This window comes from Heloderma suspectum, chromosome 1, assembly GCF_057233095.1.
Source record: "Heloderma suspectum isolate Gila_16-S chromosome 1, 16-S_ref, whole genome shotgun sequence".
NCBI classification, from domain to species: domain Eukaryota; kingdom Metazoa; phylum Chordata; class Lepidosauria; order Squamata; family Helodermatidae; genus Heloderma; species Heloderma suspectum.
The window spans coordinates 321,581,114-321,605,507 of NC_139458.1; the positions used below are offsets into that span (position 1 = coordinate 321,581,114).

Sequence of the window (24,394 nt, forward strand, 5' to 3'; positions counted from 1 at the left end):
TTATTTATTTTGTACATATATATCCCACCTCTCTTCCATCATGGAACTCAAGGTGGCATACACGGGATTCCCATGTGGTCTCCCATTCAGGCACTGGCCAGACCCAGACTTGGGTAGCTTTCACACAGTGGCTGCATCCTGTGCCCTCAGGCCATGCCCTGAGAGCTGACTCCTTCTCTCTGTGTATATCTCCTCTAAGGATATCGATTGCCTTGACTCCAGCTGCATTCTACTGAAAAATTGTAGCAGATGCTTTTCCTGGAAAACTCTAGACAAACGAAACTTAGGTGTTGTATAAACTAGCTCCAGATCATAGACAGAGTGCAAACCCAAACTTTACAGACAAACATAAAATACTTCCCCCCAATTATCTGTGAGGTGAAGCACATATTTCCACACAAAAAATATTTGTTCCACACATATTTCCACACAATAAAAACAACAAAATGTTACGTAAGTGTAAGATCTTACGTGTCTTAGATTCCTGATGCTCTTTGGACATCTGCACTTCATCAAGCTGACCCTCAGACAGTACTGATTCTGTGATTGGATATAAAAAGATTCAGTCACTATAAACTGGGATTCACTATTTAATTATGATTCCACCCCCACCCCTACACATATATGATAAAAATAAATAAATAAATGTGGAGAAGCCCTTAAATGGTAGATCCAAAGAACTACCAGAGTGGCCCATTTACTTAGAGCCAATGCAAAGTGCAAATAAGAGAAGTGAGCTAGCCATGCAGACGCAAGTGCTTCACATGGGGTCTGTTGTCACTGTTGTGATGCAAGCTTTTACTTGCACTGCAGTAGCTAGATACAGCTGGAGACAGATTAGCCTTCAGTGACTTAACTTTTTAACCGATTCAGACATTTTGGCCTGTGGTAACTTCCTTTGCTTGGGTGCATCCAGGACTAGGCCTTAGAAGGATGTAGTCTGACACCACTGGAATGATATGTGATGCATATAAATATATGCACAGTTAGTGAACCTGTGCTGTCTATGCCTTTTCAGAGGAAGGATCACTTAGATGGGGCGAATTATACCTACAATTTACATGCAGCCTACCACAAGGCATCATTTGTGTGGGGCTGGGCATGGACAATCCTACCGTCTGGGCCTGGCCTTCTTCACATAAAGGACCTTATTGTGTCCTGAATGTTTGAACTGGGCTACAGAAATTCATATTATTAGTAGGGATGAACAGATCAATGGGTTTCCAGTCCGTATCAGTTTTGAATGTGTTCAATCTTAAGTGTGTTTCATCCTGTTTTATGCAATTTTTTAAAGTATGAAAATTTGCATTTAAATTTTACATATTTTCCCCATAAGATAACACATTTTTTGTCCATGATTCCTTGAAAATATGATTTTTTAAATAAATCTCTCCTTAATATATGCATTTTGTATGTGTTTGTCCTGATATATGCATTTTAACGGTTTTGGAGCTGAGAATTTCACTGCAAATTTTAGAGAAGTACACAATCCGAAGGATAACAGCACATTGATCCACGAACCAATCCAGGAAATGGTTCACTTAAAAATGCAAACTGAATGAAATTTTCCCCATCCCTAATTATTATCAGAGAAGATAGAGTCAAAGGAAAAAGGAAAAGGAAGACAATGCAAGATAAATGCTTCAGTATCCCCCAGGCTTTGCTAGACAAAAAGCAACTGTGTGCAAAACTTGGACAACGTAACCATTATTTCATTATTTAACAAATGGTACTTAAGAGAATGATTACAAAAAAAAAAAAAAAGGAATGAGACAGCACAGCATTTCTTTTGATAGAGAAAAGGATAAGCTGCATGTCATAAAAATCCAACCTCCAGATTTTTCCTTCTCTTTAGACACAGCAGAATCAGTAGGTTGTACTGTTTGGGTTGATTCATTCCCAGACTGAATTTTGGACTGTGATTCAGATGCAGACGGTTGCTCTAGAAAGTCTATGGATTCTGTAGGGAGAAGAAAAATACATCCACGGTAAGATTCTCAAAACCATTTTGGATCTTCAGATAGGACTCTATGGAGTCCATCTACTACCCTGGATGGCTATGCAATACCTACACGAATGACTGGATACCAAGTGACATATGTACAATAAAATATTTATGCAAACACAACCTTTATAACATGGGTGGTGAACCATTTTCTCTGTTGAGGGCTGCATTCCCTTGGGGGGAATTCTGCTGGGGGCTGCATGCCAGTGGTGGGCAAGGCCAGAGCCAAAAGTGGATGGTGCAGGCTCACCCCCTTCTCTCTCTCTCTCTCTCTCTCTCTCTTCCTTCCTCCCTGCCCAGCAAGCTACCAGGGAAGCGAAAGATTGCTCTTGCCATCAGGTAGAGATGCCAAATTAGCGATCCACTGATGAGGCAAAATGGGACAATCCAGTTCCCTATTCCATTCCTCCTTAAGACCCTGTATATCATATTTATGCACGAATAATAAATACTCATAGACATGGATTGTAGGTCGATTTGCCTGGCTGGCCTCAATAAGTGCTTCTAATAATGAGGGAAACTCTGAAGCTCTAAAAGCGGCAGGGCCAAACTTAGATACTAACAAACGTTGCAACTGCAAGAATGGCCATTCAGCAATAGCTGGCAAATGATATTTAGCCCACAAAATAGAGAACGACAAAAACTCATCAACAGCACCCACTAGTTGATCTAAGGTAGAAATTGCCTTACCCATCCAGGTCTGCCATAAAACCCGTTTCTTATGAATTCTTAAATCTGGATTTCCCCATATCGTCAATTTAGCATGAGAAAATGGATCAAAATGTAATTGATGTGATATTATATGCCACATATCTCTAACAACCATAACTGTGGGAGGAACCTATATCCGATCTAGCATGTCCAAAAACTAATGCCATCCAATTAGAGAGAGGGTCCACACAAGAGGATTCCAAAACTGACCAAGGTGGAACGCGTGCAATGCATAAAACAATTCTTAGTTAAAGAACACAACTAAAAGGTTTCCATCAGTGTTCCTTAGACCCATTCCTTGCAAAAATGACGCTTATTATTCTTACATTAAAAGAAAAAAAATGAATTGAATATATGCAATGATATTTTTCTATAAAGTTGTATCACATGGGAACAGAGCTGGAATCAATGTGCCTGAGACACATGCAATTTAAAGAGAAATATCAGGGAGAGGTCAGCATGACTGAAATGTTTGATTAGTCAGTCAGCATTTGATTATAAAACTCAAACACCATGCTTTTCTCCAGCTAAGAACAGTGGCACATCTTCAAAACAGACGTTCATGCATGACCTTTCTTGGATGAGTAATTGTTTTAATGTGCTACAGAATGGAAAATTACGAGTAACACCACCCAAATGCTAACTTTACCTGAGACAGAGATTAAAAAATCAGGAAGTGATTTCTATGCTTCTTTAATGTCTAGCAGTTTAGCAACAGTTCAGTATAAAAAATGAGTTATAAGAGATTAATAGTGCAATCCTGTGCATATCTACTCAGAACATAGCTTCACTAAGTGCAACGGGGCTTACTCCCAACTAGCTGTGCATCAGATTGCAGCCTAAACTCCAATCCAAAATATACATATTCTGAAGGAAACTCCATTGATTTAGAAGTAGGTATTGTTACGAGATTGGGATTTGGGCTAAATGATCTCCCATGGTGCCCTTCCAGCCCGGTGATTCTGGATTATAAAAAAATAGGGTTTGCCAATCTGGTTGATATAGCAGGACTCCTGGAGATTATCTTAATGACCTTGGCAGACAGAGTGGCCAGGGATCTTCCCTTTGTTAAGGATAATTAGCGGGCTTTGACAATGGCCAACAACTGGTTCTGGAAGGAGGCATATCCTTTTTCCTCCATCTTCTCCCCACTCTCGTCTCTGGGCATGATGTCACCCTGCTTTCCCTGTAAATGCAAACAGCTGGTCATTTCTTTAGCTGGGACTCCAAGGGAGAACTGGATTAGAAAGATCTAGGACTTGTAGAGCACTGAAGGCCTGGGCCTGCCGCCTCCCAGCTCCCACAGAAAGCCTAATGTCAAAGCAGCACATTTGGGGGTCTATGAGAGACTTAAGGTGTGAACCCAAACAATGTGCATATTTATAAACATAAAACATAACATAAATAGTAGAAAGTGCCAGTAAACCTTCAATAACCTCATTCTTTTTCAAAGTGTAATTGCACTACTGGGAAATATTTGTTTGAAGGTTGTTGTTTCTTGCAGAGCTCCCCAGCAGTGACCCCCTGACAAAAATGCTTGCCCAAACAGCAATTAGGCTTTTAAAAAGCTTTCACTGGCATGAACTGAGGCTTTTAAAAGCCTCATTGTGGCACAGGAGGGCTTGGGGAGCTACAGGCTGGATTGGAAGGTTCTGTGAAATGCGCCCGGCCAACAGGCTAGATGTTCCCCTCTCCTGTTCTAAAGGAAAGCAAACACAGGGTAAGTGTTGAACTTCTGAAACTTCTCACCACTTGGAGAATTGGGGTGCATGTAACAATATGTTTAGGAGTATAGTTTGAAATGGAAGTGTTTAGAGAGAGCACATAAGAAACAGAACCCTTAGATTCTGAAGTAAAGTTTTTATTCAGGAATGCTGAGTGGCCATTGAAGGAGGGGATATAAATGTGAGAAATAAACTAATAGATAATCTGGCTAAACAGAAATTAATTGCATTTTCTGCATTTTGCATTGAACTGTATCCAGAATAGGGATGTGTGACACTGAAAATTCCATTCCATTTAAGCCTGATGGGATTCCTTAGCACTTCCATTCTGATAAGTGGCAGCAGACTGTAGCAGATTTTTTCCACCGATTGCAGAAATATTTTTTGCACTGGGGGGGGGGGGTCCACAATTTGTACAAATTGTAATTTGCTCAATTGAGGGTGCGGGAAATCATCTTGAGATTTGCAAAAATGGTGTCTTTAAAAAAATTGGTGATCTTGAGCAAGAGCACATGATTGCAAGTCCACCTATTCACTACCTAGTCCTGCTGAGCCATATTCCCCTCTTGCCAATATCCTTGTCAGTTTCATCCCTGCCACACACTACTTAGTTTAGCCCAGCAGAACCATATTCTGTACTTGTCAAACAAGTTGTGTAGTAATTGGAAACTATAGAGTTAAATATTGTCTCCAGTTAATATGGGTTGGAATTAAGACTCCACCCCTTTAGCTTGTGCTTGTGCTTACTTCTGTTTTCCTATCTAGTTCAGTGTTAGCCTGTTCCTCAATAAACAGCCTCTTGTTGTTTGGGCCTACAAGTGAGTACTCTGTTTCATTTATATTACACAAATGAGAACTTAAAAAGTTGTCAGTTTCATCCTCCACTTTGGAGGATGTCCCAAGAGAAGTGGGTAGGGGATGGGGAGGGTGGAATCCACAAGTTCTTTGACAGGTACAGAATATGGTTTTGCTGGGCAAAATGAAGTACTGTGTAGCGAGGATGAAGCTGACAAGGATATTGACAAGAGGGGAATATACCTTGCACGTCTACATAGCAGATAGGCAGACTTGTTATAGTGTGCACTTGCGCAAGATCGCCAATTAAACTTTAAGAAAATTACGACACCATATGCGTAAATCTCAAGATCCTCCCACCCACATTTTTATGCAAATTGCTGTGATTAAACAAAACAAAAAGGAACCTGCGTATTGGCTCAACTTGCTACATATTGGGTCGACGCCAGTGAGGGGAAATGGAACAAAACATGCAGGGCCAAAATGGAGCAACCCATTGAGTTTTTGCCTTCCAAACGGAATTCTCATATGTACCTAATCCAGAATGAAGGCCATCTTGGTGCACCTACTAATAGGTTAAGGCTCTAATTCTCTTAAATACAAGTCATGCACAAGCACCACCAAAAGGTTTTGGTTGAGTGGTTGTGGATATTGGGAGGATCATTCAGGACCTCGTGGACAGGAAGAGATGATGTGGCCAGAGCACAAGAACTCACAAACCGGTCATTATAAATGATTTTATACTGGTTTATATTTTAATGTATTGGCTTTTTAATGTTAAAGTGTTATTTATAATGTAATATTACATTGTATTTTATTATCATATTGTTAATAGCCTTGTATGAACATGGTGCAGAAAGGCAGCTTATAAATATTTAAAATAAATATAATAACTTTTTAACTTTAAAAACTGGTAATTGACTTTGTTTGTTTTCCTCTTCCCTTCCCACCCTTATTTCCATTTGTGTCATGTCTTGTTTTTAATCAGGATACAGTGCTTAGTAAATGTTAGGTGCTTTATAAATGATAGATAGTAATACTAATCAACAGATCTACAATCACTAAATGTATCTGTGTTGTCTCCCTAATAAATATGGGCATCATATACCAAGCATTATGCTTGACTGCCGTGTTGAAAGCAATGGAATGTGTTTCAGACTTTGAACAAAAAATAAGAATTGGTCAAGGGTCTCAATAAAATAGGGTCTCTGTTATTTATTCCTAAGGTGGTACACCAATTGTTGTGAGACTAGTTCCCGAGAGCTCAAACATACATCTCAAATACACAGAATCAGCTTCAAAGCTGAAACAATTCCAGATATCACGACTACATTTGTTTTACCTCTATCTTCAGCAAATTCTTCAGCTTGTAATCTCAACATTTCTTGTAGTTCTCTTCTGCAATTATAAGATTGCACAGCCATGTATGATATGATGATAGAACCAGCTGGAATTTTACTGAATGTAAATGACTATGGAAAGCACTGTTTAGTATTAAAATACTGATTAAGCCATTTGAATCTTGCATGTGATTCGCCTTCTGGTTTAAAAGAAAGTCTGTGGTTTAAAATGTGTCACAGTGCAATCCTACACATATTTGCTCAGAAGGAAATCTCACAAAGTTGAGTGAGGCTAATTTACCTGAGACCAAGTCCCACTGAACCCAGCAGCACTTACTTCTGAGTAGACATGCACAGGATTGTGCTGTTAGTCTGTGTGTGGACAAGTCTTAGTACAAGCTAACACTAGATTTTTGAGCCATGACAATATAAAAAACAAATGAGATTGTATTTTTCAGACATTTTACCTTGTTTCTTCTTCCTCTTGTTTCTTCTTTAAAGCTTCATCAGTTAGTCTTTTTATAATCTTAGCATCAATTTCTTCTTTATTTGCTAGATACAATCTATGTATTAACCTCTTTCCTGCAGTGTTATAAAAAACATGTCATGTACTACATCATAGAAACGGCATACCTTTAATTAAAAAAAAGCTATATATGTGTGTGTGTGTGTGTGTGTGTGTGTGTATGTGTTTTTAACATTTAGGAAAGGGTTGTGTATAATGGTAATTATACATTGTATAATTTTCAAGTTTTTTAAGGCAGTGATTGTTTTTCAGAAGCTTAACAAGTTTAGTTGGTAACCAAATGGAAGGAAATATTTACAAGGTTATTGCTACATCAAACTTTAACAGGTGCTTGCATTAATCAGGGGGTTAGGCTAAATTCTTTAACTGGGGAAAAATTAATAACATACTGAAAATATGAGTAATGCATCTAGCTTATTGCAGCTGCGAAAATTGCTCAAGTATCATTTCAATTTTAGATGTTTAGTTCAAAACATTCACCAACCGTTTTGTTCAAAATTCTTCAAACAAATCACAATATCAGGTAGAAGTCCTTTTTCTGACAAAGCGACCCAGTGCTCTGCCAATGGAGGAAAATTATCTACCACCCATCCTCCTTTTTCTGCAGCTTCAGGATATCTGTCCTTATTTGTTTTAGAAAGCTGAAATAAAACACTCCAATTAATAACAACATATTAAATGATTATTCAGAGCTATATTGGTGAATTGTTTAGAACAATGATACATTTTGAGTTTGATTATTCTGGTTGTATGGATTTTTCTTCAGCAACAGAATTCTTTATCAACTATAGCAAAAAACTAATTCATAAAGAATATTGTTAGGAGGAAGAGAGGAAGTTGCAAAGTTGAGGCAATCTGGAGTTGCTTCCACTCTAATCTTTTTCTTTGGAACTGCTATCTGCTCACTTTTGTAGAGAATCCAGACAGCATGGTTATCAAATTGATGCAGCCCAGTGTTCTCTGTCCTCCCATGTTTTTTCATTTGTTGTTGTTCTTTTGTTGCAATAAAATGCAACTGCAGTGTGAACAGGTAAAGTGCTATTCAGGCTTTTTAGAACTCACGTGCCTTTAATTAAGAGTTGTCTGTTTGCAAGTTCTGCATGATTTATTGCTTCCTGTTTATTTCTGCTGAATAAAACATATTTTTTTGTCTACCCCTTTGCTTTTGGCTTTTTGGCATTCCTTGTGGGGTTCCCCTTTTTGTTGGCTTTGGCTTCCTGTTGATCACACCTGAGGTATTAATAATGAAGAGCCTCTTCCTTAATTGCCTGAATGCCAGTTTCTCTTCCCACAGTGGGGGAGCAAAGAAAGCTTCAATTACTGATTTCCTCTCATTTTTTATAGTGAAATAATGGATACTGAACTAGCAGAAACTAGGTTCCAGACTATGCACAAGAGGACAATCCAACTAAAGTTACATTTGCGCAGGTGCAGTTGTGCAACTGGTTGTACATTACACTCGTGCAACCCATCATGCAACCTGTTGTGCATAATTCTTGTGCAACCTGTTGTGCAACTGGTTCACAATCCACCTACACAATCCACTGTGCAACTGGTTGCACAACTGGCTGTGCAAGTGTAATGGGTACCCACTTAGGCAATTGAAAGATTGCCAAGTGTAATGGGTACTCACTTAGGCAATGGAAAGATTCAGTGGAACACTGCTATTTGAGGATGCAGAATGACACCACTGGATATTCCCTAATGCTATTTACCACTGATTAAAGCCTCCTCTGTTGTAGGAACAGAAAACTGCTGTTGTTGTTAAGTCGTGTCTGACTCTTCGTGACCCCATGGACCATAGCACGCCAGGCCTTCCTGTCCTCCGCTCTCTCCCAGAGTGTGCTCAAGTTCATATTCATTGCATCGGTGACGCTATCTAGCCATCTCATCCTCTGCCGTCCCCTTTTCCTTTTGCCTTCAATCTTTCCCAGCATCAGGGTCTTTTCCAGGGAGTTTTCTCTTCGCATTAGGTGGCCAGAATATTAGAGCTTCAGCTTCAGTATCTGTCCTTCCAATGAGCAGTCAGGGTTGATTTCCTTTAGGATGGACTGATTTGACCTCCTTGCAGTCCAGGGGACTCGTAAGAGTCTTCTCCAGCACCACAGTTCGAAAGCATCAGTTCTTCAGCCTCAGCCTTCCTTCCTTCCTTCCTTCCTTCCTCAGCTCTCACAGCCATACATTACTACTGGGAAAACCATAGCTTTGATTATACGAACCTTTGTCGGCAAGGTGATGTCTCTGCTCCTTACTGTGCTGTCTAGGTGTGCCATAGCTTTCCTCCCAAGGAGCAAGCGTCTTTTAATTTCATGGCTACAGTCAGCGTCTGTGGTGATCTTGGAGCCCAAGAAAGTAAAATCTGTCACTGCTTCTATTTCTTCCCCTTCTATATGTCAGGAAGTGATGGGGCCAGATGCCATGATCTTAGTTTTTTTAATGTTGAGTTTCAAACCAGCTTTTGCACTCTGCAATTTCACCCTCAACAAGAGGCTCTTGAGATCCTCTTCGCTTTCTGCCATTAGGGTGGTATCGTCTGCGTATCTGGGGTTGTTGATAATTCTCCCAGCAATCTTAATTCCGACCTGTGATTCATCCAACCCGGCGTTTCTCATGATGTACTCTACATATAAGTTAAATAAGAAGAGTGACAATATACAGCCTTGTCGTACTCCTTTCCCAAATTTGAACCAATCGGTTGTTCCATGTCCAGTTCTTACTATTGCTTCTTGACCCTCGTACAGGTTTCTCAGGAGACAGGTAAGGTGGTCTGGTACTCCCATCTCTATAAGAATTTGCCACAGTTTGTTGTGATCCACACAATCAAAGGCTTTAGCGTAGTCAATGAAGCAGAAATAGACGTTTTTCTGGAATTCTCTTGCTTTCTCCAAGATCCAGCGAATGTTGGCGATTTGATCTCTAGTTCCTCTGCCTCTTCGAAACCCAGCTTGTACTTCCGGTAGTTCTTGGTTCACATGCTGCTGAAGCCTAGCTTGTAGGATTTTGAGCATAACCTTCCTGGCATGTGAAATGGGCGCAATTGTGCGGTAGTTTGAACACTCTTTGGCATTGCCCTTCTTTGGAATTGGAATGTAAACTGACCTTTTCCAGTCTTGTGGCCACTGTTGAGTGTTCCACATTTGTTGGCATATTGAGTGCAGCACTTTAACAGCATCATCTTTTAGGATTTTAAATAGCTCAGCTGGAATACTGTCATCTCTGCTAGCTTTGTTGTTAGTAATGTTTCCTAAGGCCCACTTGACTTCACTCTCTAGGATGTCCGGCTTAAGTTCAGTGACCGCACTATCGTGGCTATCAGGGACATTCATATCTTTCCTGTATAGTTCTTCTGTGTATTCTTGCCACCTCTTCATAATCTCATTTGCTTTTGTTAGGTCCCTGCCTTTTTTGTCCTTTATCATGCCCGTCTTTGCACAAAACGTTCCCTTGAGATCTCCGATTTTCTTGAAAAGATCTCTAGTCTTTCCCATTCTATTGTTTTCCTCAATTTCTTTGCATTGTTCATTTAAGAAGGCCTTCTTGTCTCTCCTTGCTATTCTCTGGAACTCTGCATTCAGTTGGGTATATCTTCCCCTTTCTCCCTTCCTTTTTGCTTCCCTTCTTTCCTCAGCTACTTGTAAAGCCTCATCAGACAGCCACTTGGCTTTCTTGCATTTCTTTTTCTTTGGGATGGATTTCGTTGCTGCCGCCTGAACGATGTTACGGATCTCCATCCATAGTTCCTCAGGCACTCTATCAGGTCTAATCCCTTAAATCTATTTGTCACCTCCACTGTATATTCATAAGGGTCATTTATGATTTAGGTCATACCTGAATGGTTTAGTGGTTTTCCCTACGTTCTTCACTTTAAGCTGAAATTTTGCAAGAAGCAGCTCATGATCTGAGCCACAATCAGCTCCAGGTCTTGTTTTTACTGACTGTATAGAGCTTCTCCATCTTTGGCTGCAAAGGACATAATCAATCTGATTTCGATATTGACCATCTGGTGATGTCCATGTGTAGAGTCGCCTCTTGTGCTGTTGGAAAAGAGTGTTTGCTATGATCAGCGTGTTCTCTTGGCAAAACTCTATTAGCCTTTGTCCTGCTTCATTTTGTACACCAAGGCCATGTTCGCCTGCTATCCTGGTGATTTCTTGACGTCCTACTTTAGCATTCCAATCCCCTATGATGAAGAGGACATCTTTTTTTGGTGTTAGTTCTAGACGGTGTTGTAGGTCTTCATAGAACCGATCAACCTCAGCTTCTTCGGCCTCAGTGGTTGGGGCATAGACTTGAATTACTGTGATGTTGAATGGTTTGCCTTGGATTCGTACTGAGAGCATTCTGTTGTTTTTGAGATTGTATCCCAGTACTGCTTTTCCTACCCTTTTGTTGACTATGAGTGCTACTCCATTTCTTCTAAGGGATTCTTGCCCACAGTAGTAGATAGAATGGTCACCTGAATTAAATTCGCCCATGCTTGTCCATTTTAGTTCGCTGATTCCCAAGATGTCAATGTTCAGTCTTGCCATCTCATGTTTGACCACCCCCAGCTTTCCTTGATTCATTGATCTGACATTCCAGGTTCCTAAACAATATTGTTCTTTACAGCATTGGACTTTCTTTTCACCACCAGACACATCCACAGCTGACTGTCCTTTCGGCTTGGCCCAGCCGCTTCATTCTTTCTGGCGCTACTTGGAAATTCCCTCTGCTCTTCCCCAGTAGTATATTGGACACCTTCCGACCTGAGGGGCTCATCTTCCGGCATCATCTCTTTTAGCCTTGTGATACGTTCCATGGGGTTTTCTTGGCAAGAATACTGGAGTGGGTTGCCATTTCCTTCTCCAGTGGACCACATTTTGTCAGAACTCTCTTCCATGACCTGTTTGTCTTGGGTGGCCCTGCATGGCATAGCTTATGGCTTCACTGAGTTATGCATGCCCCTTCACCACAACAAGGCAGTGATCCATGAAGGGGCTTGCGTAACTCACTGAAGCCAATTACAGTGCAATCCTATGCATGTTTACTCAAAAGTAAGTCCCACTGTGCTCAGTGGGACTTACTCCCAGGTAAACATGCATAGAATGATGAATAAGAGGCTACTCATCACCATTTCTTCAATTATGATTATCAGAAAGCAACAAAGTGAACAAGACCTGGAATCAGGAATCTTTTAATTAACATTGGAAAGCACCTTCAGAGAATGGTACTTACTGGTGGGTAAACAAAGAAGATTGTGGTAAAATGGGAAAGGGCACTGTTGGATAATATAGCAGTATATTTAGTACTGTAAATAACCTCTGTTTTAATTCCACTTTCTGCTAATACATTATTTCAGTATTTATAATATTCCAGTATTAACATGGGGGGAAATGATGGAAAATCCACATTATAGCTTGTGTGGACAGCCTGCTCTTCAGACTTTTGTGCTCAATGTGTAGTGTATGACTTACGTAGTGAGAGAGAGGACTAGGGCTGGAGCTCTCCCTCCTCCCGTATTTGATCTACCTGGTATATGAACGGCTTAAAAGGGCTACTGAGTTCTCAATGTGGCGACCCAAGTGACCCAATGAACCCACTTCCTGCTAACAATAGAAAACCAATGACTCAGTAACATTAATGGACACTGAAAAGGAAGCAACCTGTTACAAGGGAGATTATATTGGTTGAAATGCGATGTCGTACACATGTGCTAGCTTCTGCAGCACAATTATTTAGTGCATCTTTACTCAGTGCCAAAGGGAATGGCTTTCATTACCTGCTCCTCTTTTCACATGATCTTCCATTTGATTTAATTTTTGTCAGTTCTACCCCTTGCCATAACTGGTCTCCATAGTTTGGGTCAGGGCCTGCTACAGGATTTTGGGAGCTATTGGGCAAGGCAGCCTCAGCAGTCCCCATTAACTTGAGAGGTGAGGCGTGCAAATTGAGAATTCTACCATGCCACATCTGTTGTTCTTGGGTGCTCTATGCAAAATGAGAATGGTAGAGATGTTTGGGCAGTTGGCTCTTTGCCCATCTCAGGGCCATTTGTCACACCAACTTCTGGACCCTGTCTGTTCCTCTTCTGTTGCCTGACCTTCAGCATATATCTACACCAGAATCCTGCCTTCTCTGAATAATGCAAATAAGTATTTAAAAAGTATAAAGAATATATACAAACACATCAGTATTATACAGGCACAGTGAAGATACTGCAACATTTAAGAAAATTATGAGCAATAGTTTTGGAAAGTATAAAAACCTTCCCTGTTACTCATTTTTAATTAAGTAGCCATTTTCGTCTACATCTGTCAATTTAAAAATCCCTTCATGTATACAAAATGGACATTACAAAGGGTTAAAATATGCTCTGGAGGTGTTATATAAAATATGAAACATACTTTGGGTGGGAGTTCTATAATTCTAAGCATTTTGTGTAATGGGACAAGGAATCATGTACACCCAATAGTATGCACAAGTTAGATCTCAGATTTAGATTAACCTATAATCTTTTTTATATTCTAGATTTATCTTTCATAGAGAATTTGAAAAAAAATCCATGAAAATGCAAATTATGAAAATGCGGATTTTTAAAAGGTCTCTTTATAATTATGCCTTTCATTTGATATTGGTGCTTTTACCTCTGTAATGGCTTCTTCTAATACATCAGCATACAATTCTGGTGGCAGTATTATTGGAGACAACATCGCAGCTTCTATAGCTTTCTGTACCATCTCTTGGACCTCTGGGTGGTCAGGAGATACCTCCGATACTGCTTGCTGTATTGAAGATTCTGTTAAGAAAAAAACAAACCCAATTAGTGAAATCCAGCTAGTATTGTCTTGCTGATGGAAGGCTTCCATCAGTACAATGGGAAAGCGGGTGATTCCCTCTTTCACCCTGCATGCCTCCCAAAATCTGGCCTGGAGGGCTGGGGGACTTTTTGGAGGAGATTTGCAGGGAGCACAGTGGGAGAAGGGTATGGGAACGTTCTGTTGTTTAAGTGGAGGTCCACTCATACAACATTCACTATATCCCTATATGTTCAATCTGCCAGACATTTTATATAGCACTTTCTCTGTCATGGATTAATAAAGCATATTTCAAAATATATATTTTGTGTTAATATAAACATAGGATTAATAAAACACACCCCATTGTAAAACAGGAACATCGCCAACATCTCTTCTTGTGGTACTCTTAAGGATCTCCTATTACAAAGTAGCTCCCTTTTGAGTGAACAGTACTGACTCCATTTTGAGACACAGCCAAAAAGCGAGATGTCTTCATCCCCAGCCTCATCAAAGGTGGGAGAAGGGCACAGGAATGGGATTGAGAGCATCATGCAAGACTAGATCAAGAAGCAATTCAGTTTCTAATAGACTGTTTAAAATGCATTCCCCAAAGGCAAAGGTGGGGGTAAAAATTCAGCAAAACATGAATGTGCGGGATAGCAAGAGTGATATCTGGTAAGTTACCTAGTCAACTACCTACAGTATGCTCTCATTGTTGAACTCCAGCCTTGACACCTGTCTTTAAGACAGTCATTAACATGCAAGGTAATCTTTTGTTAAAAGAGTAATAGATAGTAAGTAGGACTTTTGTTTCTGGCAAGCACACCCATCATCCCAAAGCACCCTCTTTTGTTATACTGGATGGAAGGCCAACTCGGTCTTTCTCCCATAGCAAGCAGCACCATTTCCAGTGCCTATGAGCAGTGTCTGGCTCATCAGAGTTGTGATGTCACTGCCTTTCTCTGAGCTGTATAAGAGGCCTCAGGTTGGGGTGGTCCCGAGTCCCCCTCTCCCCAGAGATGTATGGCTATGCTGCTGAAATCATGAGGTGCCTCACCCCTCCAGGGCTATGGTGTCACACTGCTGCTGAAATCACTCAGAGTCTCTCTTCCCAGAGGAAAGGCTCCATGCTGAAATCACTAAGCTCCTTGCTTGCCAGAGCAAGGTGCCAACAGTGGGTGCTTGGCCTCCCCTAGTCAAGGCTCTCTGCTTTCCTTTCTCTTCACCTGAGACCAGGAATTGCAACATGCACTAGTTCCTGTCTGCAGGAAAGGGCTTCAGCCCAAAGAAAGGTATATTGCTTTTAGAGGTTCTTGGTACAAATTGTAGCCACCACCCCTCTTTCCCTTCTCTCTCTCTCTCTCTGTGTGTGTGTGTGTGTGTGTGCTTCAAGCCTCAGGAAGACTCCTTCCCACAGTCTTGGAAGCTACTTTTAGGCCTGGAGCTCAGCTTCACCAAGAATGCAAGTAATTTCCCCACCAAAGCATAACTTGGTGAACGCTGGAGCACCACCAATTGGTCGTAAGTGTTAAATCCATTTGCTCAGCTAATTCCTCCCAGACCAGCTTGTCCATTTGAATGTTTGTAAACCTCAATAACCTCTTCATGGATCACTGCCTTGTTGTGGCGAAGGGGCTTGCGTAACTCAGTGAAGCCATAAGCTATGCCGTGCAGGGCCACCCAAGACGGACAGGTCATGGAAGAGAGTTCTGACAAAATGTGGTCCACTGGAGAAGGAAATGGCAACCCACTCCAGTATTCTTGCTAAGAAAGCCCCATGGAACATATCACAAGGCTAAAAGATATGATGCCGGAAGATGAGCCCCTCAGGTCAGAAGCTGTCCAATATACTACTGGGGAAGAGCAGAGGGAATTTCCAAGTAGCGCCAGAAAGAGTGAAGCGGCTGGGCCAAAGCCGAAAGGACACTCAGCTGTGGATGTGTCTGGTGGTGAAAAGAAAATCCGATGCTGTAAAGAACAATATTGTTTAGGAACCTGGAATGTCAGATCAATGAATCAAGGTAAGCTGGAGGTGGTCAAACATGAGATGGCAAGATTGAACATCGACATCTTGGGAATCAGCGAACTAAAATGGACAGGCATGGGCGAATTTAATTCAGGTGACCATCATATCTACTACTGTGGGCAAGAATCCCTTAGAAGAAATGGAGTAGCACTCATAGTCAATAAAAGGGTGGGAAAAGCAGTACTGGGGTACAATCTTAAAAATGATAGAATGCTCTCAGTACGAATCCAAGGCAAACCATTCAACATCACAGTAATTCAAGTCTATGCCCCAACTACTGATTCCGAAGAAGCTGAGGTTGATCGGTTCTATGAAGACCTACAACACCTTCTGGAACTAACACCAAAAAAAGATGTCCTCTTCATCATAGGGGATTGGAATGCCAAAGTAGGAAGTCAAGAAATCACCGGGATAACAGGCAAGCATGGCCTTGGTGTACAAAATGAAGCAGGACAAAAGCTAATAGAGTTTTGCCAAGAGAACACACTGATCATAGCAAACACTCTTTTCCAACAGCACAAGAGGCGACTCTACACATGGACATCACCAGACGGTCAATATCGAAATCAGATTGATTGTGTCCTTTGCAGCCAAAGATGGAGAAGCTCTATACAGTCAGTAAAAACAAGACCTGGAGCTGATTGTGGCTCAGATCATGAGCTTCTTGTTGCAAAATTTCGGCTTAAAGTGAAGAACGTAGGGAAAACCACTAAACCATTCAGGTATGACCTAAATCATATCCCTTATGAATATACAGTGGAGGTGAGGAATAGATTTAAGGGATTAGACCTGATAGACAGAGTGCCTGAGGAACTATGGACAGAGGTCCGTAACATTGTTCAGGAGGCAGCAACGAAATCCATCCCAAAGAAAAAGAAATGCAAGAAAGCCAAGTGGCTGTCTGATGAGGCTTTACAAGTAGCTGATGAAAGAAGGGAAGCAAAAAGCAAGGGAGAAAGGGGAAGATATATCCAACTGAATGCAGAGTTCCAGAGAATAGCAAGGAGAGACAAGAAGGCCTTCTTAAATGAACAATGCAAAGAAATCGAGGAAAACAACAGAATGGGAAAGACTAGAGATCTCTTCAAGAAAATCGGAGATCTCAAGGGAACGTTTTGTGCAAAGATGGTCATGATAAAGGACAAAGAAGGCAGGGACCTAACAGAAGCAGATGAGATTAAGAAGAGGTGGAAAGAATACACAGAAGAACTATACAGGAAAGATCTGAATGTCCCTGATACCCATGATAGTGCGGTCACTGAACTTGAGCCGGACATCCTCGAGAGTGAAGTCAAGTGGGCCTTAGGAAGCATTAGTAACAACAAAGCTAGCGGAGATGACAGTATTCCAGCTGAGCTATTTAAAATCCTAAAAGATGATGCTGTTAAAGTGCTGCACTCAATATGCCAACAAATTTGGAACACTCAACAATGGCCGCAAGACTGGAAAAGGTCAGTTTACATTCCAATTCCAAAGAAGGGCAATGCCAAAGAGTGTTCAAACTACCGCACAACTGCGCTCATTTCACATGCCAGCAAGGTGATGCTCAAAATCCTACAAGCTAGGCTTCAGCAGTACGCGAACCGAGAACTACCGGAAGTACAAGCTGGGTTTCGAAGAGGCAGAGGAACGAGAGATCAAATCGCCAACATTCGCTGGATCATGGAGAAAGCAAGAGAATTCCAGAAAAACGTCTATTTCTGCTTCATTGACTATGCTAAAGCCTTTGATTGTGTGGATCACAACAAACTCTGGCAAATTCTTAAAGTGATGGGAATACCAGACCACCTTACCTGTCTCCTGAGAAACCTGTACAAGGGTCAAGAAGCAACAGTAAGAACCAGACATGGAACAACCGAGTGCTTCAAAATTGGGAAAGGAGTACGACAAGGCTGCATATTGTCACCCTGCTTATTTAACTTATATGTAGAGTACATCATGAGAAACGCCGGGTTGGATGAATCACAGGTCGGAATTAAGATTGCCGGGAGAATTATCAACAACCTCCGATATGCAGACGATACCACCCTAATGGCAGAAAGTGAAGAGGATCTAAAGAGCCTCTTGTTGAGGGTGAAAGAGGAGAGTGCAAAAGCTGGTTTGAAACTCAACATTAAAAAAACGAAGATCATGGCATCTGGCCCCATCGCTTCCTGGCATATAGAAAGGGAAGAAATTGAAGCAGTGACAGATTTTACTTTCTTGGGCTCCAACATCACCGCAGACGGTGACTGTAGCCATGAAATTAAAAGACGCTTGCTCCTTGGGAGGAAAGCTATGGCAAACCTAGACAGCATAGTAAGAAGCAGAGACATCACCTTGCCGACAAAGGTCCGTCTAATCAAAGCTATGGTTTTCCCAGTAGTAATGCATGGCTGTGAGAGCTGGAATATAAGGAAGGCTGAGCACCGAAGAATTGATGCTTTCGAACTGTGGTGCTGGAGAAGACTCTTACGAGTTCCCTGGACTGCAAGGAGGTCAAATCAGTCCATCCTAAAGGAAATCAACCCTGACTGCTCATTGGAAGGACAGATACTGAAGCTGAAGCTGAAATATTTTGGCCACCTAATGCGAAGAGAAAACTCTCTGGAAAAGACCCTGATGCTGGGAAAGACTGAAGGCAAAAGGAGAAGGGGACGGCAGAGGATGAGATGGCTAGATAGCATCACCGATGCAATGAATATGAACTTGAGCACGCTCCGGGAGAGAGCGCAGGACAGGAAGGCCTGGCGTGCTATGGACCTTGGGGTCACGAAGAGTCGGACACGACTGAACGACTGAACAACAACAACAACAACAAATCTCAATAAATGCGCCATTGTGGCATTATCTTCCAACAGTGTCTGAGTGTGAATCTCTTTGGGTGGGAATCGCCTTCTTAGCCATAGACTCTCTATTGCCAATGTCTAAAGATTCCTTATAAGTAGGTATGTGAATCTTGTTAGAACATGTGCAAGTTTGTACATGGGCCTAACTAGAACACATCACTTAACACTCCTATCTCTTGATGTCACCATCCATGATATCAAAGCCCAGAGACAGCCCATAGTAAAGGAAACATGGAAAGGAAGCATCTAGCAAGAAGAAGGACAGAGAGCTAGCAGAAGTGGGGGCTGGTAATACTTGTAATCACACAGTGTCTGCCAGGAAAAATACTGGAGAGCACAAATTCCTGATCTAGGCAAGTATTTCTAACTTCTAAAGAGACCCAGTATTTCAGTGTGGTCCTTCCCTTCGGCCCCTCCAACTACACAGAAGTGGAAAATGCTGGGCTAGCATTGTCTCTAAGTAAAAGGAGACTTATCAAATTATCCAGCAAGAACATAACAATTGCCCAGGCCACCTACTTCTTAGGCAAACCGTTTTGGTGCTGATATATGCTCACCACATACCTCTCCCAAAGGCCAGAGTGCTTTAGTGAGGTTACTAAGTGGGGCTGGGGCTAGGCAACCCATTTCACCAGTCCTGAAAGAGCTGCTCTCGTTCCTTTAAAGCCTTTTAGGACCATAATACCTCAAGCCCTGCCTCCTCCTGCATCAATGTGCCCAAGTACTACAATCCCCATCACAGCCCCTTCTGTGGGTCTCTCAGTCAACTGAAGTGAGGCTGAAGGGCATTTTAAGGTAGAAATGCCCTTCTCTTTTGTGATGCCCACCTTTGCAACACATTCCCCCTAGGGAGGTTTGGCTGGCACAGGTTCTGTTCTCTTTTCTGATGCCAGGCAAAGACCTTTTTATTCTCTTAGGTTTTTCATCTGTTTTAGCATTATTCTGAAGGTTTTATTTGGCTTTTATACAAGTTTCCTTTGATGCTGTTTTTTCCACAAGTCTTTTTATTGATGTTTTGCTTTAAAGGTACTGTAAATCACTTTGAGAGGTTGCCTATACCCCCAAAGCAGCATATAAATGTTTGAAACAAACAAACTCTTCTGCCACAACTAATATATAAATTCTACTACACCAAGATCACTTCCATTAGAATTACTATGACTACTGTTGCTATCAAAAATACCGGTTTGTTCTTCAGTCTGGGATGAGGCCATCTCCTCATTCTCATCTTCTTCTTTTATGGTACTACTCTCTAGTACCAGTATAGAAAGGGGAGAAAAAATACGGTCAGTGGTATAGACAATGATTTTCTATGTTTCCATTAAGAAAAGGCCCGTATCTTCTCCCTTGCTTACCGACCCCCCCACCGCCTATACTACCAACTGGAAAACATTTGTAAAAAAACATGGGAGATGAAGTATTCTATTAAGATATTAATAAAACTAAATTTTAAAGGTATTTAAAGAGCAGGGAATTTCAACGTTCACGCGTGGAAATCAGAGGCTTGTGTTTTAAAAGTCCATTTCCCTGCCCCTATATCATATTTCCTGTGGGGAGAGAAATACGATACAGGAAATGATACATATTCTGTACAGACATATATAGAATTGAGCTGTATTCTGTACACACATGCATAGAATTGAGCTATGCTAGGCAGCAGTATTGCAACTGAAACTCTCCCCACGACCTGAGTTCAATCCCAGCGGAAGCTGGGTCCCAGGTAGCTGGCTCAGGTCGACTCAGCCCTCCATCCTTCCGAGGTCGGTAAAATGAGTACCCAGCATGCTGGGGGAAAGGTAGTCATGACTGGGGAAGACGATGGCAAACCACCCCACTATAGTCTGCCATGAAAACGCCAGCATAAGCAGGCGTCCCTCTAGGGGCCAGTAATGACCCGGTGCTTGCACAGGAGGAACCTTTCCTTTCCTTTCTTGCATGCCTGGAACCCGTTGCACCGGGGCTTATGTGAATCGATGTGCATAGAATTGAGACAAATTGGTAGGAATTACATTTGTGTGTGTGTGTGTGTGTGTGCGCGTGTGCATGCGTGCACATGTGCATATGAGACCCCCTGCCCCCCAGCATACCCCAGATGCAGCCCTCAGGCCTGAAAAGGTTCTGCACCCCTGACCTAAATCAGTCTGATTCTAAGCATGTTTACTTGGAAGTAAGTCCAACTGTGTTGAATAGAGCTTACTCCATTGCGCACAGGACTGCAGCCATAAGCCTTATATGATCTAAAGGAGGAATGGCCCCCACTTGTTGTTGGACAGCAACTCCTATCATCCCTCACCAGTGGTTATGCTGGCTAGGGCTGATGGGAGTTTCAGTTTACTAGCATCTTGGGGGCCACATGTTCCCCATCCCTGATCAAAAGAATGAGTTCTCAATAAAGAGGAAGCAGTGAGGGCTTTAGAGCTGCATCATGTTCTCCTATAGACTATATGAAAGAACCAAGTTACTCATCACCTTTTTGGCTAGCAGATGTTGAAACAGTAGGCAGCACTGAACTTCTTTCATCAGTGTGAATTTGTTCTTCGTAATCGTCTATATCCTTGTCACCAGATTCTTGGGCAGCTAGTGCAACTATAAGAGATAATTAAATATGGAGAAGTTCTCTCAAGAAAAGGCAAGCACATTTTCCTTTGGAAGTGCTGACACTCTTTTTTGATAGACCAACAGAGCATCTACATTCAGAAACATACCAAAAAGAGTTTCAAGGTGTATACACAAGGCAAAATTAAGAGAAAATGGTCCCTCAGATATTTTTAAACGTGATAACAGATATGAAGACTTCTGATCTTTAGAAGGAGGAGAGAAGATAAAGGATTGTATACAATTCTGTCAGGAGAACAAGAACGGAAGTGATTTTTGTTGATTCCCCCTCCCCCCTTGCACTGCCTTCCAGTGTTCCAAAGGGTCTTTCAAGCCTCTGGAGTAGATTTTGGGAGAGCATGGTGGGGCAGGCTGCAGGACGGTTGAGATTTTGCCAAAAATAACCCCCCTCCTTATCCTGCTAACAGAAGCCTTCACTGGATCAAAGAATCACAGTGGAGGGTCAACAATTGGATACAACCCCTACATTTCAAATATGTCAGTAAGTCATTTTGTCAAGCCAAAATTACTGTAAAAAATAATGTGACTAAGTGGCTGCTCTTCATGTTGAGCAGTGCCGTAATTCTCCATACAGGAAGTCCAGTGAGAACAGAACAGCAGCAAAGTTTGTAATGAAAGAAAATACAGTTGTAACCATCGGTCAATGTAGCAAACTATCAACAAACCCCTTACTGATGTTCACAAGCATTTAGTTTCCCTAAATTTTTCATACAGGAAGTCATAGGGAATATGACAATGAAGATTGGCTGGCTGGGGAATGCTGGGAGTTGTAGGATTTTTTTGACTAAACATGCATGGAATTACACCCTAAGCCTCTTATACCAAGCTACTAGGAGGTTTTCAAATATCCTCAAAGAATTGGTGGCAGCGGAAAAAGTTCAGCTTGCGGAGCTCTGAGTGACTGTGGCAGGAAGCTCCTGCAATATAAGCAGTTGCTAGAACAGTAAGAATTCTCCAGAGATGGTGGCTGTGTTGTGAGTGAAAACCCCATAGAAGGCCAGAATCTTCCCCCACTGTTGTCCCCTAGGAGCTGGCATTCAATGGCATAGTACTTTTGAACCTGGAGGTTTCATACAGCCACCATTATTATTAGCTATCAACAGATTGATCTTTCCTGAATTTGTCTAATCCTGATTTAAAGCCATCTAACACTTACAAGAATGTAATATGAATAATATAAATGCAGTGAAGATCTCGGGCACAGCAATCCTAAGAGGGGTGAGGGAGTGAACTGGTAGATCATCCACCACTTCCAAAGCCAGCCAGCTTATGTCAGCCAGGAAAGGAGGCACAGGGAAAACGGCTTTACCAGGCTTTTCAGTCCAGCAGATTTTTTTTTTTTTAATTTCCTGCCCACCAATGGTAGTGGTGGTAAAATTAGCTAGGCCAGCTCCAGGATCTCTGCAGGGCTTTGGTTATACACACTTAACTGGGAATAAGGCTAACTGAACTCAATGGGATTTACTTCTGAGTAGATAGGAAGAAGACTGCACCATTAGGCAAATTAAGGGTGCAGTCTGAGGCACCACTTACCTGGGAGTGAAACCCATGGAATACAGTGAGACTTACTTCTGAGTAAACATGCATAAAGATTGTACTATATATGCCTTAGATTTTGCTTCTAGATCATACATGGCCTAAATATCCTAAATTATTAACTATGTTGTTTATGCAATAACATAATTCACCTCCTTCACTTGCAAAGAAGGCCTGAAGAATATCCTTTCAATATGACAACTGAACACAATCGATTTTATATTAAATATCTTAACCTTGTTCCTTTAACAGTCGCTCCAGTTCCAGTTTTTCTTTCACTTTGGCAATGCCTGCCTCTGTTGCTTCATAACGAGTCTGATCAATAAGTTCTATTCGTGCTTCTTCATACTGTCTTTCCAGAAGAACGTCCATATCAAGAACCTAGAGAGCCATTGAAAATTAAATCTTAGGGAATGGGGAAAGAACGTCTGCAGCTGCTGTTTTCCCACACTTTGTCTCAAAACATACAAAAGAGTAGCTTGAGCAGTTCCAGTTCCTAGCGTTGGCTAGTGCTTCCACTTCCATGTTTCATAGTGAAAGTTAGTACTTCATAAAACAGAAGTTAATCTTCTTGCAGTGTACCTTAGATTTGTATGGAAAAATGCTTTGCAATGCCCGTCATTTTTAATATTGGCTGCTCATCCACCTCTAATATCATAGATACTTTGTTTTCGTTTTTTAAAGAAATCTGATTTTGTGCAAATACACCCACTCACCCATTTTGCAACTCTTCTTTTACTAAACATCACATTTATTTTCTTCTGTGAGATGACAGGAGGTTTGGACTGGGCACTTGGACAGCAGGCCCAGGTGACTTGCTCCTTGGACAACCTGAGCAGTGAGCAGGCCAAGGGAACTGCTGGCCTGGTTGTTGCTGCTCTGTGCTGCCACATCTGAAGATGGCCAGCTGGTAAAGTGCAGGTTACAGGCCCAGCAGAATCAGGTGGCTTGAGGAAGCCAACAGGGGACTTTTATAACTGCTCTCTCTGTCCTGGCTCCTCAATTTGAGCTTCATGCATTACTTACTGTAGGCTGAACTGTGAGACTTCTTGGAAGCCCTGCCTGAACCCACAGAACTGCCAGCCTATCTAAGGGCCTGCTTCCCGACCTCCAGCTCTGATGTTTATGTATGCATGGATGACTCAGAGTGGCACTCCTGCCCACACTTAGGCAATGTCACTGGTGTTTGCAAGGGTGCAGTACTGCCAGTCTGCATATTGAGCACTATTTTAAAACTAAGTCCTACCCAAATGACATTTTTCTAATCACAAGAGGGAAAAGCATGTATATACAAGAAATATAAGAAAAGCAGTCCTGGGCCATCAAGGGATGAAGTGGGACAAAAAATGTGGATTACAGGAGGTGCCTTGGGGCAGAAATGCTGAGAGAAACAACTGTAAGAAGTATAGAACCAAATAGCTATGACTTACTATAATATAAATCTGGAGGGGAATCATCTAGTTATTGAGGTGCTAAAAGTCCAGAATACCTTGAGTAAAAATACATAATAC

At 41.7% G+C, this 24,394-nt stretch overlaps 1 protein-coding gene across 1 annotated transcript in view; it reads right to left on the bottom strand.

Moving 5' to 3' along the window:
* Positions 1-24,394, bottom strand: part of AK9 (adenylate kinase 9) — a 95,683-nt gene that overhangs the window by 42,331 nt on the left and 28,958 nt on the right. The window contains exons 13-21 of the mRNA XM_084827268.1: positions 23,120-23,264; positions 21,201-21,317; positions 19,915-19,983; positions 13,725-13,876; positions 7,586-7,742; positions 7,043-7,157; positions 6,578-6,633; positions 1,832-1,960; positions 472-540 (exon numbers count right to left, since the gene is read on the bottom strand). Coding sequence (XP_084683394.1) covers positions 472-540; positions 1,832-1,960; positions 6,578-6,633; positions 7,043-7,157; positions 7,586-7,742; positions 13,725-13,876; positions 19,915-19,983; positions 21,201-21,317; positions 23,120-23,264 — 1,009 coding nt within the window. The remainder of the gene's footprint in view (positions 1-471; positions 541-1,831; positions 1,961-6,577; positions 6,634-7,042; positions 7,158-7,585; positions 7,743-13,724; positions 13,877-19,914; positions 19,984-21,200; positions 21,318-23,119; positions 23,265-24,394) is intronic.